The sequence below is a fragment of the Cricetulus griseus genome, chromosome 5 (assembly GCF_003668045.3).
Source record: "Cricetulus griseus strain 17A/GY chromosome 5, alternate assembly CriGri-PICRH-1.0, whole genome shotgun sequence".
Lineage (NCBI taxonomy): Eukaryota > Metazoa > Chordata > Mammalia > Rodentia > Cricetidae > Cricetulus > Cricetulus griseus.
Genome location: NC_048598.1, coordinates 107,197,966 through 107,225,313, shown reverse-complemented (window position 1 = coordinate 107,225,313; position 27,348 = coordinate 107,197,966). Strand labels below are relative to the sequence as shown.

At 43.0% G+C, this 27,348-nt stretch overlaps 1 protein-coding gene across 1 annotated transcript in view; it reads right to left on the bottom strand.

Moving 5' to 3' along the window:
• Positions 1-27,348, bottom strand: part of Kcnk10 (potassium two pore domain channel subfamily K member 10) — a 126,274-nt gene that overhangs the window by 3,840 nt on the left and 95,086 nt on the right. The window contains exon 5 of the mRNA XM_027419592.2: positions 2,395-2,581. Within this exon, the coding sequence (XP_027275393.2) occupies positions 2,395-2,581 (187 nt within the window). The remainder of the gene's footprint in view (positions 1-2,394; positions 2,582-27,348) is intronic.

The window sequence follows — 27,348 nt, the reverse complement described above, 5'->3', positions numbered from 1 at the left end:
TTTCTCCCCTGTAGCCAGCCTCCTTCAGTACTACTGGTGGTCATCTTTATTTACTAGGCTCATTTCCTTAAGTGTTATTTTCCCTTTGGCCTAAGTAAATGTTTACCTTTGCAAGTCACTAGAACCCAGCCAAGCCTGAACCTGGGGCATGTGCCAGCCAACAATACAGAGCACATCCTTCTGTGTCACTTTTCATCAGCCATGGCCAGAATTACAAACTCTGTGTGGACTACCACTCAGGGTTGTGAAATACTGCCATGACATTAGGCTGTCCCAAAGTGGGTCAGTTGTCAAATAAAGCAACAATCAATCCCGAGTGGCTCACCTTCCCCTGTTGTATTTCTAGTAGAGCTGCTACCCAATAAGATCACGGTGACCGTCAACTCTTGGTCGTGTACATTATTTGAACAGTCCAGCAACCCTCCCTGTCAGAGTATTGGCCTTCCATATCTACAAGCTATCTGGGTGGATTCAAGCAACTAGAGGTGGACCAGGAATATCGAAAAATTATTGCCAGTATTAGATATGTGCATGACTTTTTATTCTCAGCACTCCCTAAACAATACAGTATGATGACTATTTGCATAGCATTTACATTGCATTAAGCATTACAAGTCATCTACATACAGATTGTTTAACATGCACAGGAGAATAGGCATAAATTCTGTGTAAAAGTTACATTGTTTGTTATGAGGGGCTTGAGCATCTGTTGATTTTAATATCTACAGGGTTCTCAGAGCTAATCCTCTGGAGGTACCAAGAGCACTCTAATAATAAATGCACTGACAAACTCCCACTGAGTGCATTTCCCACGAAAACTTAACAGTTTGATCCATGTGAGCTCTGAAAACTGGACGTTAGGAGAGATTGGTTTAGGGGCTAGATAAACAGCTCATGGATTTCAAGAATACTTGCTTGCACAATCATGAGAACCAGAGTTTGGATTCCAGCACCTGCCTACCAAGCTGAGCATCCCACACTGGCCTGTTATCCTAGCTCCAAGCATGACAGAGACAGAAAAAGTAGTGGGTTTTGATGGCTTCTGGTCCAAGCAAGAAAATATGAGCCTCATGTTGAGGGAAAGACCGTGCCTCAAAAGAACAGGCAGAGAGAAGGACAGCAAAAGAAACTCAATATGTGTACCCTCACACATACACACAGATACACATGAATGTATGAACAAAACAAGAACCCGATCCATCGAAGTCAGCATTATGCATGCTAAGAGACCCTGGTCTAGGGAGGTCTCTGGGTAAAGGAACTACAGTTCTGTAATCACTAGTAAGGAAGACCCACCCAAACAGTACAGGTCTGAGGACAGTGTAGATCACCCTCTCTGGTGTAATGAATGATAAAGGGCCAGGAAGTACCAAGAGCTCAGTCCACAGTAGCTAGTAATAATAAATAAAAAACAAAAAAACATAAGGGGCTTTGAGCTTTTCACTAAGCTCACAGGCCACTCCCATTTTCAGGAGTGTTTTCCCTCAATCAACGGGGGCGGGGGGGGGGGAGGAGAAACATTAAACATTTGGCCAGTTCTTACAGTCAGAGCTCTGTCCTTTGTCCTGATTAACAGATTGAACAGATCTATTGGTTGGAGAGCAGGGAGGGTCCAGTGTGCAAACTCAGGTCGGTGATGCTAGCACAGTCATTGCCAAAACAATACCCCTTGCAAATGACCCTGTGAAGTGTTTAAAATTGATGTGAAGCAGCCCTTTCTCCTCTGCTGTCACTATCATCTGACTTTTCCCAGGGACCATATTCTAAGGCCGACACTACACAATGGCCTAAACAGGCTTATAGACTAAAGAGGCTTAGAGTTGCTCCTTGTGGCTCAGTTTCTTTCCTGAGCTATAGGACTCCATCCAGGCCACTGTGGTTAGGTAGCAGAGACCACTCTCACTTCAGTGTTAGGAGCTTTCCCTTCAGGTCTTTGCAGACCAACCTCTATGCTAATTGCTCCCAAGTCTAATATTTGCCTTTGGCTAATTATGCTCTTTATCAAGTTACTTGAGAAACCTTAATGCAGTTGAGAAGTCAAAGATTCAATGAGAAATTTGCTTCACCCTTACATAATCCATGTAGTGATGACGGTGGTGAGGGGCCTGGCTTTCTTCTCAGGCAGGAAAACTATGCTGCTTATATCACTGAGTTGACCAACACTGAGCCATTTTTGTCTCCTCTGGAAAATACCTATTACCATGATTTTGATTCTTCTCAAAGCTGGGGACCCAGACCAAAGGCTTTGGAATTACTGGCCAAGTATGTTAGAACTGAGCTAAATCCCCAACCCCTAACACCGTGGTTTTGAAAGGACACCTACCAAGGCTCAAGTAACTGGGAATTGTTTTACCCACAAGGGCTCAAGTAACTGGGAATGCCCAGGTTGCTTACCTGCCACAAAATCACCAAAGCCTACTGTAGTCAGAGTGACCACCACAAAGTAAATGGACTCCAAGGCTGTCCACCCCTCGATGTATTTAAAAATGACAGCAGGGATCGTCACAAACACGATGCAGCCAGCCAAGATGAACAGAATAGTTGAGATGACCCGGATCTTTGTCTGACTCACTTGCTTTTTCTGGGAAGAACAAAGGAATAAGAGGGATAGGCAAAGTCAGAGGCAGTATCCTAGATTCAGAAGACAGGTACCCAGAAAGGGATTGGATGTCTGTGGTTTTTTAACTGTTCTCTAGTCATAAGCACCTGTGTAGAAATCTGATAACATCTTCTGACTCCCTCCAAGGTGAATGCACACACAGACATTCCCAAGTGGTCTATGAAGATCTCACACTGGAAGTTGGAGCCTACATGTACTTTGAGTACCCCCCCCCCGCATGGTTTTATTACCACCGCCCAATTCTTAATCTGAGTCACTAGCATAATTGTAATTACTTCCCCAGAAGATCATGCTGACATCTTTCATGTGTTTCTGGTCTACGGGGTATCTGACGTTCAGCACGCTTCACACATTGGCAGTGTCAAAAATAATAGGTTGGGGGAGGGAGAAATGACATCGGTTTTCCAAAGGCAGTAGGATCGTCGTCCAGATCCTTCATGCCTCCCAACAAACAAAAGGAGGGAAAACTAACAAAAAAGTATCCACCATCCCTCATTTGTGGCAGGCTCCAGCTGAGCTTTATTGTATCTCCTGCTCCACTGTGAAATGTGCATTTCTCTAAATACGTGTTGAGTTAGTGCTGAGGTCATCATGTGTGTTGGCTGCATCACCATATATGATAGGAGATGAGTTGGAATGAAAGGCCCCTTTCTAAAAAGTTAACAGGACCCTCTTATGCCCACTTCTAAGGGAACCAGCAGTTATGTAGTATTAAAAAATGCATGGAGACTGGACACTACATCGATATAAATGAACCACACCAGCATCCTCCAAAGTGGATATGCCTCATCCTTGGTAGGGCCCTCTGATGCACTGTGGTCTAACCTGGCTGTGCTTCTCATGGGATGATCTAAATCTTCTCTGGACTCCCAGAACTGATGCTAGAGAAGATGACTCTGTCACTGAGGGACCATTTAATGGCAAAAATATATGAAATGGGTGCTTTCTACCAGACTGCGTGGCCTGTCTACATTGCCTAGGTTGTTTTTGGCAAATGTACACAGCACTTGAGGACAATGTAGGAAACCTATTTCCTGTTCATTGTTCCTGGTATCTCTGAAGGCAAAGAATCTCAGAGCACAGAGAGTTCAATTGCATTCATATTCTTCATTGTACTGATATAAAACAGATACCAAGAGGGGCCAGGGGACTTAACAAAATTATGTTGTTAATGAAGGTCAGAGCCAAGATTAGAATTAGGATGTAATTAACTCTCAGCCCTGTGCTTAACGATGGAAACAGCTCCCAGGTTATTCAACAATTGATCAGCTCAAAGAAAATTGCCGAATAAAGTTGACCCTTTCTGACACAAGACACCAGACACAATCCTTTTGACGAACGGGCTATTTCCTGTCGGTTATGGAAAGACTAGAGATGAAAAGTAGTCAGTGTGTAAAGTGTCTGGGAAAAGCTAAAGAAACAAAAAAGCAAGTCACTCCCTCTGACTACTATGAGGGCAGTTAGCATACAAAGAGGGAGAGGGAGGACAAGGCAACAATTTAGCCTGTATGCCTGTCTCCACATCCTCAGGAAGGCCTTCTGAAAAAAAGTTATTGATACTGATATAGCATGACAAATGAAAGTGCCATTTTTTTCCTAGAAGCGAATAGGAGAGGTTGGTTATCTGAGAACCACAGGGGGCACTTTTCCCTTTTCATGAATTACTGTGTTGAATGAGAGAGCTTCAAGGAGGGGCAGCTGAGTCCCTCTGGCAATCCAAAAACTTACCCGTCTGGTTTAGTTTGTAGACATGCACATAAAGTCAGAGTCCAAAAGGAGATTCCATGGCAGGTTATTATGTTCATCTAATTGCTGGCAAGGGGACTATCATCCCCCCTTTCTATAAACTGCCCTCCTTAGATGTGTAATGAATAAAGTGAATTAAATGTTTGTGTGATACTTAAGTCCTAAATTAGAATGTGAACATAACTCTCCTCTAAATGAGGATGTGGTTGGCAAAGAAGGTTGAGTATGTGGGAAGCTGGAGATCTACCCACTCTCCTGAAATGGGCAGGAATGAGTCTTCTTGATGGAGGAGAAGGCACGTGTTTAGCAAAGGCTGGGTACTAGTGCCCTGATGGCATTGTCCATTAGAGGGTTCACTAGCAAGGTAGACCCTTTGCCTTCTGCTGCCTGCCCACACTGACCACCATGTTTCTGGAGTCCCGGGAACTGTGCTCAGAAAATATTTGAACATTTAATTATTTGAGAAATGTGGAGAACTTAAGAAATATTTTGCATGACTATGTAGAGATTTATGAAATAATCACATATCAATGCTTGAATATAAAAATGAGATGTGAGCCCCAAGTTGTAGCAATAGCTGTTATTCTGGGCATTTGTTTGGGCTCTCCATTAGATAATAACAATGAACAGACAACTGCCTTCATTGAACAGCAAATTTCACCATACACGGAGCCTCAGCCCATGTCATGTGTTGAGCTCCAGGCACTGACTCTACACTCCTACTGTAAAAGAGTCTTTAGGGAGAGTCTGGGGACAGACTACCTGAGCATATCCTGTCCCTACTACTAAACAGCTGAGTGACCTCATGCAAACTTCTCAACTTAACTAAAATGGAAATACGAAAGCCTACCTTTGTGGGGGTGGTTTAGAAGATGAAGTTTGTCTAAGGATCAGTCAGTGCAGGGTCTACCAAGTGCTCGGTGGTTGTCAACTGACACCTTTGGTGAGAAGAATTAAGTCTTTCCTTTAATGTAAGCAGTGCCGGACTTACTGCTTCTCTTTGCTGATGAGAAGTGTCTCCTCCTAGCTTAAGACTATTTACACTCAGGTTCAGGAGGTCACCAATCCTTGTCCCTTCCTGGACGCATTACACCATTCAATCACGACATTTTCAATTTGGAAAAAAAAATCCTCCTCTTTCTTTGGTTCTTCTGTGCCAACCCTATCTAAGGCTCTTGGACACTCTCAGCTTACAACATTAGCAGGGTTTTTGTTGGGTTGCTTCTTTGGTTGGTTGACTTGTTGGTCGGTTTAGTTAGTTTTTTTTTTTTTTTTCATTTGCCTTTCTGTTCTTTTCCTGGTTCTCATCAACTTTCTGAAACTGCTAAGAGTTGGCAATAGCATTTGGGGTGCTGCAGAAGGGAACTGAGAAGCCCGAGCCTCATCCTCTCTGTCCTCAAATCCTGTGTCTCACACCACATACAAAATGAAGCTATTTCCCTGGTGCCGTCCCTAGGCAAAATCACATCACTTATGTACCAATGGTTGTCTGTCTGGATGCGGTATTTTGGCAGAAGTAACAAGGTCATTGTGAGTTTCTGACCCAGTCTTTTTTCCCTCACTCAACTGGTTAGGACACAGGACTTGGTCTTCAGCTCCTTCTACAGATATTGTTACAAAATACTAGAAAACAGTTAGACAAAACTAGCTCTTGTATCCAGCTGACACTAACTACAGAAACTCTTGCAAAACTCAAAAATCCATCTCCCTGTGTGTGCAGGGAGAACATGAGCCTCATAAGCAGGAGGAAAGGACCAGCTCAGAGATGAATGTGTGCACGAAGCTGTTTACTTATTTCAGACCTCAGGAGGCCAACCACATGTCCAATTACTGTGAACATAATCCCTTGTTTTTTTGTTTACAGAAACAATGTTATTTTAGAAAGCTTGTAGATATTTCTGTTCATTCGCTGGTTATTTTTTCATTTGACTTTTACTCCTTTGTAATAGTACCTACTTTTTTTCTAGTCTTTATGTGACTTCTGACATACACTATCCAAATTGTTTTGTTTGCCTTGGAAGTATTTTTAGTGTGTGTTTTTAGCCAGGACATTGGAGATTTTATTCAAAGACATTGCAACAAAACTGCTAGGAATAGGAGTTAGATGTGCAGAGCCCTCCTTTGTGGTGTAGTTGGGCTTTGTTAAAATTCAGCTATGTCACTATGGTAATACAATTGAACCGAGGATAATTTCTCCCAGTGGAAAGATAATGGGCACTATCTTGCTAAAGTTTGGGTTTTGTTTTCTTTTTATGTTTTTTTTTTGCCAAGATTTCTTCTAAGAGGTCTACTTATAACTAGTAGTTCCAACATTGTAACAAATAGCCACAAAGCATCAGCCACTCTAGAACCTTAAAGAAAGCTTTTGAACACTATTGTCTATAATCTCCATGGCAGAGACACTCTAAACACACATTAGTGAGATCATGCAGAAAAATCTCCTTGGAGACCACATACACCCAAAGTTCAAATATACAAATGGACCATCTGTATATCAATCGATAGATAGATAGATAGATAGATAGATAGATAGATAGATAGATAGACAGATATGAGTTACATCCAGCCTGACACATGTCATGGGTTGGTCAACTCAGTACACTGAGGTTTTGCCATGAAAAGTTTTTTAGTACATGAAATAGCACTATTTTTATCACTGGGGGCTAATGAGAACTCATCTGTGATCAATAAAAATTTACATTCATAAATAATAACACTATTAACTTATTCCATGCCAGGAAGACCATTTTAATACATTTATTGACTCAACAAAAGTCATGGAAGAGAGATCCCCATGGGCTTTTCAATGAGTTGTAGAATTTCTGTTGTCTCCCATCATTAACATACAATATTGTGACCTAAACATGCACCAGCCAACTGAACAGTTTAGTGGTTGAACAAGAATGGTATCTGAACATTGGAACCCAAAGGGAAATAATAAAATAATAAAACAAGCCTGCCCAGAGACTTCCAGGCTTTCTACCAAATGTCATGGATTTGAAATTGGTACCACCACATTTCTTTTTCTCAAAAATAAAATTCTGTTGGATCCCAAACTCTCATAGATTTCCAACAGATTGACACCAAGGGGCTGGCTTTATCCAAGATGTTAACTCTATTGGCACCTCCATGAGTTTTGGGTCTGTGGTCTTGACGCACCTCATATGATCATTCATGTATCTTAATCTCACTGGATGGCTGCTAAAAGTGTTCTAATTTTCTTAGAGCAATCTTGCCCTGTCCTTCTGGAGACACAAAGTTGAAGATTTGAATTCTGGTGACATTATCAAAGCAGTTGGAATGTCTCCTAACTCAGCTGCTTAGTTTGTAAAAGCATGTTAATCAGAATGTCCATTTATTTCAAATTGCTGAGCCTTAAATTTGTGTGGCAACCATGTTGCTCATTTTCACATTCACTAACACTCCTTTCTGCCTTAGTTCAGAGTTTTTTTTAATATAACTCAGCTCTTCTAATTCATTTTTAATCCTTTCCTTGCTCTAAAATACACAGTAGAAGGTGTGCTTTTCTCGATGCATTTGTTGCCTGATATTTCCTAGGGAGATAAACATATGTTCACCCAAGAGAGGGCACCAACAACAGACCAAAGAAACAGTTCCATACATGTCTGGCCTAGTTAAGCAGCATGTTCACTGATGTTTTTTTTTTTGTTTTTGTTTTTGTTTTGTTTTGTTTTTTTTTAATAGGAATCTAGGTAAGGGATTGCTTTTGGGACCATAAATTACTCAGAAGCACCTGCATCACCAAAAAACTCACACCAGAATGGCTAACAACTCAAGCTGCATTCCTGGAGCAACCTGCAGGATGCTCCTCCAATTGCAGATGCTCCTATAACCCTGTGGAGAAGCTTTGTGAATCTTGTAACTTTCAGGAACTTCCTGTGCCTTCAACTTCCCCCAACATCCGGACAGATTTCAATTACTTGGAGTCTTCGAAGCCTCCTCCCCCTCCCAGCAGGGAATGTTTCAATTCAGAGGAAATAGCTACACGTGTTCTTTTATAAAAAAAAATTTCCTCATCCTCTTCAGACAGTATTTTCAGCATTGGATTTTCCCTGCTTGATTTTTGTGGGATTTAGTTATTTTATCTTATTTTTGTAATTCTAGCATGGAACTGTCAAGCTTCCATAGCTGTTCTTACATCTTTTCTGCATTATTTCTGTACCGCCTTTATTATTGGTTTACATCTCCTCCAAGTGGGCATCAAAGTTACAATCATCCTCTTTTGAAGGACGTAGGACCTGGACCACAGTACAGAACTTATCGGAAAGCTTACTCCATTTACTGATTGCACGTGTGTTTGCTTCTTTATAAATTAAAGTTTGGCTATCTTCCATCTGTACTTCCTTTACAGTAGGATGAAATATCCTTGATTTTTCTGTCAAAAGTTGTATGGTAAGCTAGCAGTTTGGTTGCCATAAACGTTTTCTCTACAAACACATTGGAGAGCAGCGTTGCCACTGGCAACCGTGACATTTGAATCTGCACCGTGTTCTAGCAGAATAGATAGATATTCTCCTTGCTGATGTATAGACTAGACAGGAGCAGTATTGTTGTAAACTGTCAAGTCCATGCAGCACACTTGTACTATGGAAGGTACGTGTTCTGGGTGTCTACAAAAAATAATGCAGAAGAGTCCTTTTCTTCATCCTGACCATTTCACTTCAAGTGCAACCATCATTCTCCCCTTGCAGGGGACCACCAGCTGGCTGATTAGTCTTCCCAAACACTGCCTCTTTGTGCTGGAATATCAAACACAGATCCTTCAGAGGTCCACGTCTCAGCTTCCTTTTTCTTTACTTCCTTCATATACAAGGCGGCACCCTGATCATGGTCTCTCAGGTTTGGCACTTTTTTCCTTGTGAATTGGTCCAGAGCAGCAGCCTAGTAAGGACTTTCTTCTAAGCACCACCCGCCACTTTTGTGCTTCTTCATTTTTTTCTTTGACCTTGGCTATGTCCTGAGAGCAGATCACCACTTTTTGAGGGATGAAGCTAAAAATTCTCAAGATGACCCATGTGCTTGCAAAGCACGCTCAGTGCTGACCCATGTTGACAGCGGTCTGAGGCTCTAGACAAAGTACCCGAAACCCCAGGTCACCTGCTGGAGTCCCAGTGACCCAGGCTGGGGTTTCAGTAGAGGGAAGAGAGAGAAAACAAAGGCGAGTTGGGGAAGGAGGAGCAGGAGTGGTAACGGGGCACACGCTGGTGAGGGACAGCACAGCTGGGCCTCCAGAAAGACTTTAATTAAAATTTTCAAAAGTTAGTGTCTTGCTAACCTTTGGAAATAAATGGCTATTGGAACGGACTTCTGTATTGGGAATTCAATCTTTTTCAAAACCTAATTACAAGTACTTTTATAGACCATGGACTGTTCTAGTTGTGAAAGACATGGCAGAAGTGGAGAGGGGAGGGGGGAGGATGGAGAAAGAAGGAGGTGGGACAGAGGAGGAAGCAGGATAAGAGAGGGGGAGAGCCAGGAGGAGGAGGGGGGAGTAAAGAAAAAGAGAGGAGGAGAGGAGGAAGAGAAGGAGGGAGGGAGGGAGGGAGGGAGGGAGGGAGGGAGGGAGGGAGGGAGGGAAAGAGTGAGGAGTACAAAAATAAAAGGAGAGGAAGAAGGAGAGCAGGGAGTGAAGACAATGAAGGGAGGGAGGAAGAAGGTGAATAGGAGAAGGATGGAAATTGGAAAGTTAGTTCTTTCTTCATCGATACACAGTCTACTGGTCCCAGGGTGGGAACATGTAAGTATGGATGAAACTGTCACTATCCATGATATCTTGCCTTAGTAGTTATTAAAGGTAAAATGTCAGGACCTAAGGACACATTGGAAAAAAAGGAGAAAGACGAAGGGAGTAAAGGGGGGGGGGAGACTTTTCCTGCCCTCTGCAATGTGTCAACTCCCATGGATGCTCTTTGCATCTGTGATGGCCAAACACACAGAAGCTTTGATCCAAAGGCCAGAGCAATCCACAAGCAGCCCCAATACAGGGAAATCACAAAGGCCACACCTAAGTCATTTTCTCTAGTTGAAGTGTGAAAGGAAGAAGGAAAACCAACTGAGGAGCCATAACAGCAGAGTTACCCAGCAATCCTACTAAACAATGCCACCAATATTTGCCAAGCATTGTATTGTATATAGGGCACATGAGCCTCCTGGTAGATAGACTAGATACTCATTCCCTGCAATAATGCAAGGTGCTCTGCCCACCACACCCAGGATATTCCTTTCAGTTTAGGAACAAGATTCACCCAAGAAGGTATCCCAACTCAGTTGTGAGATATGTCACTGTGACTGGTTTAATAAAAGCTAAACTGCCACTGGGCTTAAGGGAGGTATAACTGTGACTTCTGAACAGAAAACTCTGGGAAGAAAAAAGGCGGAGTCTCCAGGCAGATGCAGAGGAAGTAGGATGGGCAAAATGGAGATGAGGTAACGAGCACGTGGAAGAATGTAGATTTTAAAATATGGGTTAATTTAAGTTACATGAGCTAGTTAGAAGCAATCCTAAGCTAAGACCAAGCTTTCATAATTAATAAGTCTCTGTGTTGTTGGGTTTTTTGTTTTTGTTTTTGTTTTGTTTTGTTTTGTTTTTTTGTGAGCTGGTGGCCCAAAGGAAGGTCCAACTACACAAGTCTGAGTTTATATTAGGAAACCCATCTGTTCACAAGTAAACCAGATTCACCAAATATTGAGAGAATACATTCTCTATCTTCAATTTCTATTAACATGACTTTTATTGATTCTTTGGGAATTTTACATTAGCACCACAATCCCACTTATTTCCCAGTCCCTCCATATTTGCCCCTCACCAGTGTATAGTGTCCCTCCACCAAGAAAAATTCTAAAATACTAATTAAAAATGAAAAAGAAAACACTTCCATCTGTCTCTCCAAAACTTCTTCATTTGTGTTGGTGACACTGGGAGCTGCAGTGTGTCATGCAGTGTACATACCATTTTGTCCACTCAGTTTTACTTGCAAATGTTCATTGCAATGAGTTGTTGGTCTGGTTCAAGGCCTCTGGTTTCTGGTACACCATCAATACTGGACCCTCACCGAAACTCCTCCTGGATATCCTGCTGTTGACCTGAGTCATGGAGATACTGCTGCTATGGTTCTGAAGGGCCAGTCCCTGGTCACGGATGGGGTAGATGTTGGGGTGAGCCAACTCAAAAGCCATGGATGTGGCTCTGGGTGGTAGCTGATTTGGTTAGTCAGGGCCATTGGGACCACCCCCGCTCAGGTGAGGGGTAGAGCCAACTCTTCTATGCCCATGCCATTGGGGACAGCTCTCCCAGGCTCATGGTGAGGGTTGGGGCCATCTCTCCTAAATATGGAGCCAGCTGACCCATGAGGGGCAAGAACAGTTCTGTTGCAGTGACCAGAGAGGGGCAGAGCCAGCTCTCTCAGGACCAGCAAAGGGTGGTGTTAGCTCAGCACAGCCCTCAGACTTCAAAATGCATGGTTCCTATGGCCCTCTGTGGTAACATGGGCCACAGAAACTAGCATGGACCCCAACTGCAATAAGACTGTGGACCTGGACATTGCTCTTGGCAACACCATATTGCCAAGGCCCCAGCAGCAGCACAGCCCTTGGACATCAACATGGCCATAGGTGGAGGCCCAGACCTTAGGCACAAGTACGGCCTCTGGTGGCAACACAGGCCACAGACATCAACACTGACCCCAGCTTTGGTAGGACCATGGACCCAGCCATGGTCCTCAGACAGCAGTCTGAGACCCAGTGTCAGCATGACCCTAGGAGGCAGTGCAGGTCAGTCAGATGTATACATCTGCTGCATCATGACCCTCAAAAAGCTACATGGTCTTAGGAGATAGACCCTGGGCATCTGCATAGCCTTTGGTAGTAACTGCCACAAGCTTCAATTTTTTTTAAAAATGTTTGTTTGTTTCCTTGCTTATTTAAATATATGGATGCTTTGTCTAATTTATTCGTAGTTAGGGGTTTTGTTGTTTGTTTGTTTTTGTTTGTTTGTTTTTTACTCTTTTTTGCTCTTTGGAGCCCACAACCCAGCTCCCAAAAAAACAAATGGAGTCTTATTCTTACTTATGAATGTCTAGCCTTAGCTTGCTTTGTTTCTACCAAGCTTTTCTTAATTTAAATTATACCATCTACCTTTTGTCTCTGGACTTTTATTTTCTCTATTCTATATATCTTTCTTTACTTCTCTTACTCTATGGCTTGATGTGTGGCTGGCCTCTGATGTCATCCTCTTCTTCTCCTTCTTTGGTTCCTTGATCCTCTCTTCCCAGATTTCTCCTCCTATTTATTCTCTCTGCCTGCCAGGCCCACCTATTTCTCTCTCCTGCCTAGCTATTGGCCATTCAGCTATTTATTAAACCAATCAGGAGTTTTAGACAGGCAAAGTAACACAGCTTCACAGAGTTAAACAAATGCAACATAAAACAATGCAATACAACTTTGCATCATCAAACATTCCACAGCATAAACAAATGTAACACATCTTCAACTAATGTTTCACAAAACTTATTAGTTCATACTTGGAGCAACAAGAAAGGGATGTGATTTATTGGGTTCTTTCAAAGACCCCATTCGCCCTAACTATCCTCTACTTATACTCGATGGTACCATAGTGTTTTGGATTTTGAAACACAGTGTCTCCAGCCCCTGACTCAGAGTCACCATGCAGCATACAACAGATTGGTCAGTTCACTACTTTCTTAGTTTAGCAATGGGAAAATTTTTAAGTCTGGGGCTTGAGAGGTGGTGGCACAGAGGTTAAAGGACACTGGCTGCTCTTCCAGAGGACCCAGGTTCCATTCCCAGCACCCATATGGCAGATCACAACCATCTGTTAACTCCAGTTGCAGGGAATCTGGAGTTAACCTTCTTGCCTTCACAGGCACCAGGCACACAAACTTCACCCCTTAACATAAAACTATTAATCTACTATGAAAGAGGAAACCCACTGAAGCATCTGCTGTGAGGTTTATTTTCCTAAAGGGAAGTGACTTTCCCTCTCTAAACTGTGGGTATTCAACAGGCAGAAACAGTTATCATTAGATAACTGTTGTGAGTGAGATCACAACAGACCTTCTGATAAGGTAAGGCTTGAAAAAGCCTTGGGCCCTAGCCGAGCTATCTAGGAGAGATAAGAATCCTGCCTGGGAGCTGGAGTGGGGCAGAGACTGTGGTCAAGGGCCAGGCATAATACTTACTGGGGAAATTCAAACATCCACTCAACAGCTGTGAATTGTCCAGGGACACTTGACTCCTTCTCCTCTTTGTCCATCTCTTAGCAAGTGACTGGTGGCTGAAACCACTGAGAGTACTCAGCAAGTGTGAGAGGTCAGAGAACTGTCAGAGGATCCACACACAACTCACAGCCCTCACAACTCACAGTGCTAACACGGCACTGGCAAGTCTTGTGCCCAAGAATCAAGGTAAGTAAGAAACATGTCTGCTAGAAGACGTGTAAGAAGCTTCCAGGATCATCAGCCAGATTAACAGTAAAACCAATAAAAAGATGCCTTAGAGTTCTCAGTAGATGATGCTCTACCCAGTCATCCCTTCCCTTCCCTTGCCTTCCCTTGCCTTCCCTTGCCTTCCCTTGCCTTCCCTTCCCTTCCCCTCCTTTTCTTTGTTCATCCCTTCCCCTTTTTGCTTTAGTTTCTTGTTTTCTATTCTTAGTAGGAGCACATGAAGCTAACTGAGAACATAAGAGTATTCTTTTATAACCACTTCTTCACAGAGGTTAGAAGCAGAGATCCTGAAGACAAAAGAAAAGATATCAGGTCTTGCGCTCACCTCATGCTAGAACAGTTAGAAAATGGCATTTGCCTGACCCTAGTAAAGCTCGGCCTTCACTTGACTGATGCTGCTCTGAGGGGCCACCACTGGTGCTACTCTAGACTAGCAAGTCACACGAGTACCATGCTGTGATGGAACTGAGTCAATGGGTCTTTTTGTTGTTGTTGTTGTTGTTGTTGTTGTTGTTGTTGACCCTTTATTTGAATTCCCTTCTTTAGTCTAGTGAAATAAATCTCCACCCAGCATAGAAATTAAAAGGACTTGGAGTTATGAATGGCCTCTGCCAGTGATGAACACGGAACATGTAGGAGCTTCCATGGTGGGGAGGGCTGGGTGGCATCAGTGCATACATCATTTGGTGTTAAATAAGAAAAGCAGGGAGTTTCTTTCTGGAGCTGGTGGCCAAAATAGTACTATTATGTCCCATTTCAGGGGAGTCACCAATGTGCTTCTAAGCAGCAGCAGGACCATTGGCACCACCACTACCTCCACCACCACCACCACCACCACCATCACCATTAACACCATTGAAGGGCTCTCTTACAGGCCGGAGCATTGCTAACATGGCACTGGCAAGTCTTGCCACCTCTGCTTCCCTCTGCCTTGCTAAACTGTTGGGTTACATTCATAAAGCTAGCCCCCATGGCCTGTTCCCTTATTTGGCCACTTCCTTATGCCTGATGAAAACTCCCAAGGTTCAACTACAAAAACATCAAGGTCCAGCAGTCAAAATTCATTATGTGGCTACACTGGCTAACCTGTCCAGTCAAGACTTACCAAGTCACCCTAGCACAGACTTCCTATTTTCTCCTTAAAAAACACATCTGCCATTTGATCCCGAGACACCCCCTACACCTCCATTGCTTGTCCCTCCAGGGTAATAAATCTCCTTCATGCTGAGAATTTGTTGTCTGGGTGTATTCTATGGGTGTGTTCTATGCTGATTCTGAGCCCCATGCCCCCCAAACATCACCACCACCACCACCACCACCACCAGCAGCAGCAGCAGCTACCCTGTCTGTGTTGGACAGGCACAACTGTGGCTTCTGCTGGGACCAACCCTTTGACATCACTTGAACCATTCTTATTTTCCAGGTACCTTCCAAGTTTGGTTCTCCAGCTTTCCTGGGAGCCAATAGGCATCTAATACCTCTGCTCAAAGTGTTCCTTTCTCTATGGGATATGCTTGTCTGTTATTCACTTGTCACAAGGGAGAAACTCACCAAGGACATGATAATGCCAGGATGTCTCAAAGACAAACTGGCCAGTGATCTGTATATCACACAGGAACATCCCAATAAACCAGAAGCTGCCACTTCTGGAGGTCTAGGGGGAAGCTGGTTCCAGTCACTTGGAGGCAGGCCAAGCACACAGCCTGGTTAGATCTCCTGATGACAGTTCTGCACTTCGAGAACAGTTATAGCTCTACAGCCAGAAGTAGCATAACCACTGTGGGCAATGTGGGAATAGAGAAGAGAAAGAAAATAGCATGTTCATGACCTCACATGTTTCTCCAAGAGGTAATAGCACAAAATGTCCTTGGAAATCACACGCTGTCTGTCTTCTACATAAGGGGTGATGATAAGGATGACTATACCCTTGAGGGAAGACTAGAAGTCTGTGCTTCCCATAGCACAGTGGAAAAAAAAACATCCCAGTGGGCCTTCAGAATCCTAGGCACATTTGCCAAAGGTGGTGGCAGAAGCCATGGGGACCTGATCTTCTTCCAACTCAGTAATTGCATCCTGCCTGCACTGCTGGGTCACCTCCTCTTCCTGCAGAAGGCAGTACCGCCTCCTGTGCAAACCTGTTGGGGAGCCACATTGCTCATGCACACCTACAAGTTTCCCCTCACCCCAATCTATAACAGCAGCAGCTCTGCCCTCTGCCCTCTGCCCTCTGCCCTCTGGAGGGGCTGCCCTGTTTGTTGATACTCAAATACCATGCCAGTTTGTGGTTTTGTTCCCTCTGATATCCAAGACTCTTTTTTGTTTGTTTTAATATAGCAAGCTATTTTAGGTTTATGGGAAAACGGGAAAGAATATCGTTCTCCATGCCTCCACACATGCAAAGCCTCTTCTGGAGTCCCTACCAGAGTGGTACTTCAACTGACCGCAGTGACTCCGCAGTTACCCAAAGGTCATCGTTTACGCCGGGGCTCACTCCTGCTGTTGTGCAGTCTACAGTCACGGATAACGACATGTATCCACCATTACAGTGTCGTACAAGGTGCTTTCCTGGCCCCAAAATTCCTTGTCACTCCCCTCTCCACCTGTCTTATGCTGACGTTCACCTGTCAGGAAGCACACCCATGGCTTGTATGTCTTGTTGCGGCTTTGTGGTGTTTTGTTGGTTTGGCTCCTTCCATCTTTAATGTTCATTCCTCAGAGCACAATTCCAGCCTTACCTCCTGCAGGAAGGAGCCACCGCCACCTTCTCACTAAAGTTAACATTTCTTCCTCTGCTGTGTCCTCTGCATGTTCCCCATCAGTAGGACTGTTCAGCCTGCCTTACTGTCTCTATCTCCTTATTACATGATCGACACCTCCATCTGTGTGTCATCAGTGCCCTGAACAATGGACTTATTTTTATGCTTGTTGTGCTGGCTAGCTGTGACAGAAGCTAGAGCTATCGAGGGAACCTCAACTGAGAAAACATTTATGGGAAAGCCCATCGTGCATTTGTTTGATGATTGATGGAGGTGGGCCCAGTTTACTGTGGACATTGCCACTCCTGTGCTGGTTGTCCTGAGCACTACAAGAAAGCAGGCAAACTATGAGAAGCAAGCCAGTAAGCAGTGTTCTTCATAACTTCTGCTTCAGTTCCTGCCTCCAGGTTCCTACTTGAGTTTCTGCCCTGGCTTCTCTCCATGATGGACTGCAATCTGCATGTGAAATAAACCTTTTCCTCTCCAAGTTGCTTTTGGTTATGGTGTTTTATCTGAGACACGTATTTCCCTTCTATTTTAGTGCCTGGAGAAAATGTGGGCATAAAATAATCAGAGAAATTAATCTATGCATCCAATAAGAGATGAACTGTGGAGACTTTATCATGTGGAAATCAGATAAGTATATTGGACAGAGATATACAGGCATATAATATGTTTACCTAAATGACACTAGCATGAGAGCTGCACCAAGGGGAGGTGGTGATCCTGGCTGTTAACAGGCAAGCCAGACATAAGTGAAAATTTCCAGAAATGACACAAAGGCTTCCTAGGTAGTTTTCTCTCCAACATCACTTAGATTGTACCACCCTATGGGGTGGCTTGTCAATCTGTTGGGATGTTTGTGGTTGTCACAACTGTCAGGACACTCTGCCACAAATTATAACTCTTCTACTATTTTATAGAAGTTCTGCAAAAACTGTGTTTATGGTTATCTGAGCCAAGAACTTCACTCTCTTTTATTTGTAAATACCTACAAACTTCTGTATTCAATGGGGGGACATATTTTAACAAGAATATAATTAAGATAAATTTCGTGTTTGTGTGTGTATTCACATGTATACAGATGCACATGTGTACACAAGTGTACTTGCCCCTTTGTGTGGAACCCAGGGGACAACCTCCGGGGTTGTTCTTCAGACAACTTTTTTTGGGTGAGGGGGGTGGATGAGGGTTTCTCACTGTCATTGAGCTCACTGAGTAGGAGAGACTTGGTGGACCATGAGTCCCGAGTGACCTCCTGACCCTGCTTCCCCACCTCTGGGTCACAGTGCACACCATCAAACCCAGAGTTTCATTGAACTAAGGGCCTTGTACTCATGAAATAAATGCTTTACCAACTGAGCCATCTCCCCAGGCCTGAATCAAGGCAAATTTTGATAAGGTTGGATTTTAATCAGTTGGGTCTGGTTGGGAGTTGTTCTCTTTTTTGGAAAAACAAGTCACTAGGAACAAAGGGAAGGGAAGGGGAAAAAGAAGGGAAGAGAAAAGGGTGGAAGGGGAAAAGAGAGGGGAAAGGGGGAAAGGGGAAAGGGAAGGAAATCCCTGGTGGCCTCTAACTCACCAGTACAACACACCCAAGGCAGTCTGCCTTGAAAGCTAATGCATTTGGAGGTTCACCCATTCAGCTGCTTTCTCAGTATCTCAGGACCAAGCACTTACTATTGAAACATAGATTTTATTCTGTTTCATTTTTTCTTCATATTATAACTAGGAAATAATCATGGATTTTTTTTTCAAAATAATGTGCCTAGTATGTTGTACTATCTACAGTGTTCATTTCAATGTAATAAAAATGTTCTAGCATTTTCTGAAAGGGGGATATGTGTTTCTAAACTACCAAGTGAAAACAAATTATATCTTTTAAGAGAGTTTACTTGACAAGTCTGCAGAATTACACTTTGACTTGCACATAAATATTGTTTGTAATAAGCATTGTGAGGTGGGGGCAGCTCCCCAAATGAACCATCTTCTGACAGAATGACTATCCTCCAAAAGTCAAGATCTCTCTTCCTCTACAGGCATTTATTTGCATCTGATATCACTTTCTATATCAAGATATGTGAGGTTAGATCTAGTAATTCTCTTTTCCATTTATCCACCCAGCTGTGGATTAAGAGTCCTCTGCATGCTGGGCGTTGGTGGCGCATGCCTTTAATCCCAGCACTTGGGAGGCAGAGGCAGATGGATCTCTCTGAGTTGAGGCCAGCCTGGTCTCCAGAGTAAGTGCCAGGATAGGCTCCAAAGCTACACAGAGAAACCCTATCTCGAAAAACCAAAAAAAAAAAAAAAACCAAAAAAAAAAAAAAAAACAAAAAAACAAAACTCTTTGTGCCCAACTTTGTGGCAGCTTCTCAGGACAACCAGGGGAAAACCTGACATCACACAGCTCTCGAGCTGATAGGAATACCGGGTGTCTATCACGCAACTCCAAGAGGACAACACAAATGTTGCTGTCTATGTAGGCAATGGGAGTTTGGGGCTACTGAACTGAGGAACTAACACACTAACAGCAGAAGGAGGGTAGGAATGAGTGGGGCATAAATATCACTCAAGCCTAGGGACAGGGTATGGGAAGTCCACTGTAAACACCGAGGCTCTTCAGACTGTCAGAGGTAAAGTGGTGCTCTTTCCCCAAACACAATCAAGAAGGCTCTTACTCTTGAAAACAGGTTTCACTGTGAAAAAGTTTACAAAAAATATACATCAATGGGGGCTTGAGAGATGGCCCAGCAGTTAAGAGAGATTGAGGATCCAGGTTTGCTTCACAGATCCAACCTGACAGACTACAGTCATCTATAACTCCAGTGCCAGGGGATCTGTGGCCTTCTTCTGGCCTCCATGGGCACCAGGCACACAGATGGCATGCAGACAAAACACCCAATACACTTAAAATAATTTTAAATTAAAACCTTTTCATCAATATGGATTTGACTCAAAATCTAGCTGGTGTGGCTTTCTGCTATTTGTTTAATAATCAAATCTAATCATTTGAATTCAAGACATTTCTAGAAATATAAAAAATACTATGTGTGGTTACTGCAGGAGAGAGAAAATGGGGTGAGAGGACATGGTGGGGCAGGAGAACAGTAAGCAAGGAAGAGGAAGTTTCAGAGATCAACAGTTGTAAGGTGGCAGCCACGGGAAGACTGCACACTCTCACTGACTTACTTGGGCTTTGTACTGGTTACCTTTCGGTTGCCATGATAAAACGCTATGACCAAGGCAACTCAAGGAAGAGTCTATTTCAGCTTACCATTCCAGAGGCCCATCATGAAGGGGAGGCATATCAGCAATCGGTAGGCATGGCAGTAGGAACAAAAAGCTGACAGCTCAAATTCTTCACCAAAAGCACAAAGCCAACTGGGAGTGATGTGGAGGCTTTTGAGGCCCAACCCTCAGTGTGCCATACTTCCTCCAGCAAAGCTCTACTATCTAAACTTCCCCAAACAGTGCCACTAACTGGGGACCAAGTGTTCAGATTCCTGAGACTAGAGGTTCTATTTCTCATTTAAACCACCAATGGCAAAACTAGAGCAAAAACCAGAAGAACATGCTCAAAAAGTCTCCAAACTTAGGAGGGTACTAAGTTAATGACCCATAAAAGGTGGCTACGGGCCTAGCTTCACCCCTCTCCCCTTTTTTCCCTCTTAGAACCAGGCCACAAGATATGACACACCCCCAAGCTCCTCTGATCATCCCCATAAACAGCTATCACCTATGAAACTTCCTGTGTGGGTGGGCCTAGGCCCTATCCCAAAGGATATGATGGATTCTGATGACCCCCCCCCATGGAAGGCCTCAACATCCAGGGGAAGCAGAAAGGATATGCGATAAGTAGAGTTTTAGTTGGGGAGGGGGTGATGGGGAGGACAGGAGGGACAAGAGAACTGGGATTGTCATGTAAAACAATCTTGTTTCTAATTCAAATAAAAAAAATCTGCAAAAAAATATTACAAAAAAAAAAAAACTTCCCATGTGTCTCTACACAATTCATTTTAGAGAGGCACAGCAATCAGCACACTCTGGCCCTCTAGACTCAGACCTGTGCCTGTGACAATGGAGACAGGAAAGGAGCCCTGCACCCCAGAGTCCAGACAGAGTCACCAGCTAAGCTGTGAAAGTTGCCTACACAGAGACAATATTCCTTTTATTCAGATATGTGCCAGATAAGAATGTTAAAACAGCAATATCTCATGCATAAGACCTTATAGGCTTTCGTTAAACCAATTTTAAAGGAATATCTCATTCACTCTCTCTCTCTCTCACACACACACACACACTCCATTTACATCCTCCATTTACAGTAAAAGCCATGAGTTTACCCTCTTGTACAACCCTCATAACCAAGGGTTTTGTCAGACTTCAATCCTATCCAAGACCTTTCTGGAGCCACCCTATTATTCTATCTATTAAGAGAGAAGGGGAGGGAGGGAGGGAGAGAGAGGGAGGGGGGAAGAACCCTTTCAGGTCTAACTTGAGAGAAAACAAAAAGTATATGTGTGATATTGCTGAGACACTTAGGTGTGACCTCCTTAAGAAGCCCACAGCCACACTTGAGTGTGTATTATCTTTTCCACGAGTGTCTGTTTACTCCCACGCTTAAAGCTATGCTAAACTCTCTTTTTTGATAATCCCAACTCAGCTTCATGTTGGCTCGCCCTAGAATTCTTTTCCAGAGAAAAGTCAAGAGTCAGGTGCCCCAGTCCCTACCCTCTGCCACTGCTGTGATCACTAAATAACATTGTTTTAAAAAAAGAAATAAGACAGACAGGAAGGAATGTGAGCCCATTTTCTAGGCAGGAGACAATCCCATCAGTTCTTGAGACCATCTGATGGTGGCTCACGGAAGCAGGTGTCCCATATTCACACAGCCATCTGGACAGGTCTTCCCCCTGTCCTTGAGGAAAAGGTTAACAAACCTCCAAGGGGTTAGTAGGTGAGAGACCCACCCCCACCTAAGGGCAGAATTGGAGGGCTAAGAGGAATTGAGACTTTTTCACAGAGCAGCAGAGGCAAGAAGCAAGTGGCAGGGTTGGGATGGCTGCCAAGAAGGCAGCAATAACCCTGTAAGCACACCATATGGCATTTATATGCCATGCACTTCATTCTAAATGTTGATATTTGCTTTCTTGTTCACTCTTATTTCTAACTCTGTTGCAGTACTTAGTAAAATTCTTTCTTTTTCCTAAAGAAAACACACCAAAGCTTCTTGCACCCTATTTTTAAAATCAAACAGAAGTTCTTTTTCCTTTTTTAAAGTGGGTGCTGCATATTCCTGTTTTCTTTTTTTTTTAAAGAGTTTATTTATTATGTATACAACATTCTGCTTCCATGTATATCTGCACACCAGAAGAGGGCACCAGATCTCATAATGGATGATTGTGAGCCACCATGTGGTTGCTGGGAATTGAACTCAGGACCTCTGGAAGAGCAGTCAATGCTTCTAACCTCTGAGCCATCTCTCCAGCCCTATATCCCTGTTTTCTGATTGTCTAATCTACCAAGCAGCATCAGCACTAGAAGGGATAGGATGCAAACATGAAATAGTTTGCACCTAGTCCACAGACCCAAGAGTAGACTGGTAGACAGGCCAACACCAATGACAATAACTCAGTATCAGTCCTTCTAACCACTGCCCAGGCTCATGCAGAGGAGCAGTTGCTATGGCTCAAGGCAAAATTCCTTCCTGCCCAGGAATGGGAAAATAAGTAAATGGAACATTGCTAAGTAGAGAAATGGTAAAAATTACAAGAGAAAGATGGGAGACACACTATTTAACCTCAGCAAAATCCATCTTTCATTTTCCTTGCTGAGACAGTATCAGCTATCTTTGTGGAAGAGACTTAGCTCCTCTTCTGATGTCTTTTGGTACCATTTTATAGTTTATAAAAATGCAAAGTGGCCTGTTATGGAATATTACTTAAACTGGGCAAAGATGTGTTACATTTGTTTCTGCTGCAGAATATTAGTTTAACTGTGTGAAGGTGTGTTACATTTGTTTCTGCTGCAGAATATTAGTTTAACTGTGTGAAGGTGTGTTACATTTGTTTCTGCTGCAGAATACTAGTTTAACTGTGTGAAGGTGTGTTACATTTGTTTCTGCTGCAGAATATTAGTTTAACTGTGTGAAGGTGTGTTACATTTGTTTCTGCTGCAGAATACTAATTTAACTGTGTGAAGGTGTGTTACATTTGTTTCTGCTGCCTGTGTTGCTGATGGAAAGATGTGCTGCATTTGTTTATACTACATTTGTTTAATTAGGTAAAGGTGTTGCTGTTCCACCTTGCCTGCCTAAGGCACCTGATTGGTCTAATAAAAAGTTGAATGGCCAATAGCTAGACAGAGGGAGAGCTAGGCAGGGCTGGCAAGCAGGGAGAATAAATAGGAGAAATCTAGGCAGAAGAGAAGAGGAGAAGAGAGAAGGGGATGGAAGGAGGAGGGAAGGTGATTGTAAGTCTCTCAACATAGGGGCTGGGAACTGAATTCAGTCAGGTCCTCTGCAAGGGCAGTCCACAGTACTGTTAACCCCTGAGCCATGGCTCATCAAAGTGCATCTCTCAGGATGATTTTCTTGGAAACGACAACCTCTGTGTAAAGATGACTATGAACAAGACAAGGGGGGCTATGGGTCGAGCAAGTGTTTTAGCAGATAAAAGTGATTTCCACCAAGCCTGACACCTAACTTCCATTCCCAGAACCTACATGGTTGAAGGAGAGAACCAAGCCTACAAGTTAGCCTGTAATCTTTACATGGACATGTGCAGAGAGTGCTCACATACACACACACACACACACACACACACACAGAGAGAGAGAGAGAGAGAGAGAGAGAGAGAGAGAGAGAGAGGAGAGAAATAGAGAGAGAGCAGGTACACATACACAGAGAAATAGAGAGACACATACCACGTGCATGCACACGAGTGCACGAGTGCACAAACACACACACACACACACACACACACACACACACACACACACACACTACCAGAATGATACAGAAAGAGAGTACTGATTTCAAAAGCCAGTGTTCTTTAGCTTTTAACTTCTGAAAATCCCTTCTGAATGTTAAAAAAAAAAAAAATCTGTGATCCCCATAAAACGTAAGTTTTGGTTCCAGCTGACACTATGCTTTAAAGTTACTTGTTGATAAATGTTCTATTTATAATTGAAAAGAGGCAATATAATGTGAAGGAGATGTGTTGTTTACCATAACAAGAGACTCTAGTTACTGAAAACTGCACCTCAGGCCCCTGGGGACCCACCACACACAAGTTGAGAACTACAGCTTCATGCTAACAAGAGCCTAAAACCTCAGCAGAAGACATCTAAGGCACAGCAGCCCAGGGACTAGGGAGATGGTTCAGTCAAGAAAGTGTTTACTGAACACCCTGAGAGCTTCAGTTTAGATCCCCATCACCCACATAAAAGGAGAGTGTGGTGGGACACACCTGTAACCCCAGTGCTTAGAAGGCAAAGACAGGAGGACAGAAGAATCCCTGGAATTTGGTGGCCAGCCAGGCTATCTGAAATGGGAAACTCTAGGTTCAGAGAACCTGTTTCAAGAAATAAATGATGATTATAAAAGGTACCCAAAGATGCATTCACACATGCACACACGCACACACACACACCACATGCACACATATATGTACACACACAAAATATACTATATAATATAATTTACTATATATATATATATATATATATATAGTATATATGTGTATATATATATGTGTGTCTAAATTATATATATATATATATATATATATATATAATTTAGAATGAGGGAGAAAGCATTTTACTAGCAGTGCATCAGTATGACTGAATATGCCTGTCATGCCATCACCTCCCAAGGGAGTGACAGTTCAGAATGTCAGTACATCTCCCAATAACAATGTATGTGATCAATATCTTCCCTTCCCTAAGGCAATAAAGTCCTAAAGCTATTTGGAAGTCTTCAGTGGTTTAGCACCATGCAAGTCACTTAGGAATTGTCCTAGGTGCCATGCTATTGTAAACACACCGATCACATGCCCAGCTCTAGTACAGGCAAACTCAATAGCAGAGAGTATCAGTTTGCAAACTACATTGGTGAGCTATGACTTTCTTGGCTCACAGAAGTAGTGTGGTAAGTTTTCTGTCACTGTGACAAAATACCAGAGAAAAACAAAGAAGAAAAAAATGTATTTGGCTCTCCCTTTGAGTCAGCCAGTCCCTTACTTTGGGTAAGAGGTGAGGCAGAGCCTCTTGTCAGGGAGTGAGTATCACAGGAGGCGGCTCGCCTTATATCATCAATGAGACAATGAGAGAGAGTCAAGGAAACCAAAAGGAACAAGATAACCTCTCCAAAGTCATATACCTACTAACCTTTACTTTCTCATGCAAGTCCTACTTCTTAATAGTTTATTGAGCTATGAATCGGTCTTAGTTGGGGTTTCTACTGCTGTGAAGAGACACCATGACTGCAGCAAATCTTATAAAGGAAAAATATGTAATTGGAGTGGTTTACAGTTTCAGATATTTAGTCTTTACCATCATGGTGAGAAGCATGGCGACACATGGGCAGACACAGTGCTGGAGGAGGAGCTGAGAGTTCTACATCTTGATCCATAAACAACAGGAAGTCAACTCTGAGGCACATTAGCAAGGTTTGAGCTTATGAGACCTCGAAGCCCACCTCCACAGTGATGGGCCTTCTCCAACAAGGCCACACCTCCCATAATGCCACAACCTATAGAACAAGTATTCAAACACTTGAGTCCATGGGATCCACACCTATTCAAAGCATCACAGAATCCATCAGTAAAGTAATCCATTGATGAGTTTAAAGCCCTCATAATCCAATCATCTCTAATACTGCTGTATTGAGACCATGTCTTCGATTCATGAACATCTAGAGAACATGCCAGACAATTAGCATGAAACAAAACATTAAAATAGAAAAGAAAATAAAGAAAAAGGAAAAGGGGGAGCTGGGGAGACAGCTCAGTCTGTAAAAGGCAAGCTGAGCAATGATGAGGAACTGAGATCATATCCCCCATATCCACTCCATGTAAAAGCCAGGCACAGCACTGAATGCCTATAATTCCAGAGCCTGGGATAGTGAAATCCCTGGCCGGTCAGTCTAGCCAAATTGACAGACTCTAGGTTCAATGAAAGAGCTGCCAAAAAAAAAAAAAAAAGACTCACCAAGGGAAACATCTAAAGATGCCAACCTCTGGACTCCATAGCATGAACATATTAACCCCCACACACATACATACACACACACACATACACACACACAGAAAGAGAGAGAGAGAGAATTTTCACATCAATAAATGTGATCTAAAATAAACAAAGAGTTCTGTGGAGGAGCTAAGGATTACTACTCTCCTAAGTCAGTGCCTTGCAGAAGAACCAACCTAGTCTGGTCTATGAAAATTGGTGATAAAGGGAGAACATGGGAATTCACCTGCCTATTAAGTTGATTTTATGATGTCAGTAAAAATGTGAGTGCTAATAAAACACTCTCATTACATTAGTAACTCAAGAGTTGCTGTTAATTTTAGATACAGGTTACCATGGGGGTAGAACTAATGCATTCCTGGATTGAAAGTAGCCCCAAATTGGGAAGATATAAAACATTTTAATTAAGAGGACCCCTGGGGTTCCAGGAAGCAACTGGCTCTTCAGCAGGCAAGACCTAGCAGACAGTGAAATCCCATACAAGTTTCTAGATGGTACCCTGTGTCAGATAATGCTTTTGGGTAAGATTGTGCAGGCCTCCCCTAGGGAGCAGCAAACAAAAAAAGAGCATAGATAAATCGGTTCACCCAATTCCTTTTAGACAAATGGCTTTAAGAATTATAATCTGGAGATGCAATCAGTTTGAAATTTGAACATGGCACTCCAATCAGCTTCATGGAGACATGGGAGATGTCACAGTGTTTTAGCTAGTAAGGACTTACTACAGGAGAGAGGATTTTAAACACCACAAGATCAGACCATGTATTCTACTTCCTGTTAGCAAATAGTCCACTAAAGCTATTTTTTCCCACCTCATTGTGAATCTTCTTTCTGAAATGGAATAGAAGTTTGCAAGTGCTGGTAAAGCAGACAGTGGCTGTTTTCAGGCTATCAGAAGCCTCAAGGAAAGCTAGTAAAATCTGAAAACCACGAACAGTTCTTGAAAAGAAGAAACATTGAAGCCTAGCAAAGCAGACCCTGAGGTTAGAATTAAGTTAAATTTCCAATGAGAATTAAAGTCTTACTGTTGCTATCCTCCAACTCAATGTCCTTCCAAACGCTCTTAGTGGAACTCTAAGGCTAGCAAACCAATGAGTCTAGAACATGGAGAATGCCTTTAGAAGGCAAGGCCAGATGTTTCAGCTCCCCAGGAGGCTTGGCTTTGAGCTGTGCCCTTCATTTTCTTCCATAGAGTAGATGGTACCAAGCACAACAGATTGGAAGAACACACTGCAAGATGTTCCTATCTATGAAGTACTCTTGTGGAAGCAGATCAGAACAAATCAGCTATTGGGACCATAGAAGCCCTATTTCTGTAAATCTATCTTGTGTTGGTTGCGTGGCAGTATCCAGCAGAGGCAAGAGCAGTCCAAATCGCAGATTAAACTCCACCACAGAGGAGATGAACATGGAGATACAAACTAAATGTGAACTGCTTAGGGGGATACGATGGTTTCATAAAGAGAATTAGAGGCTATGATCCAATTCAACATAA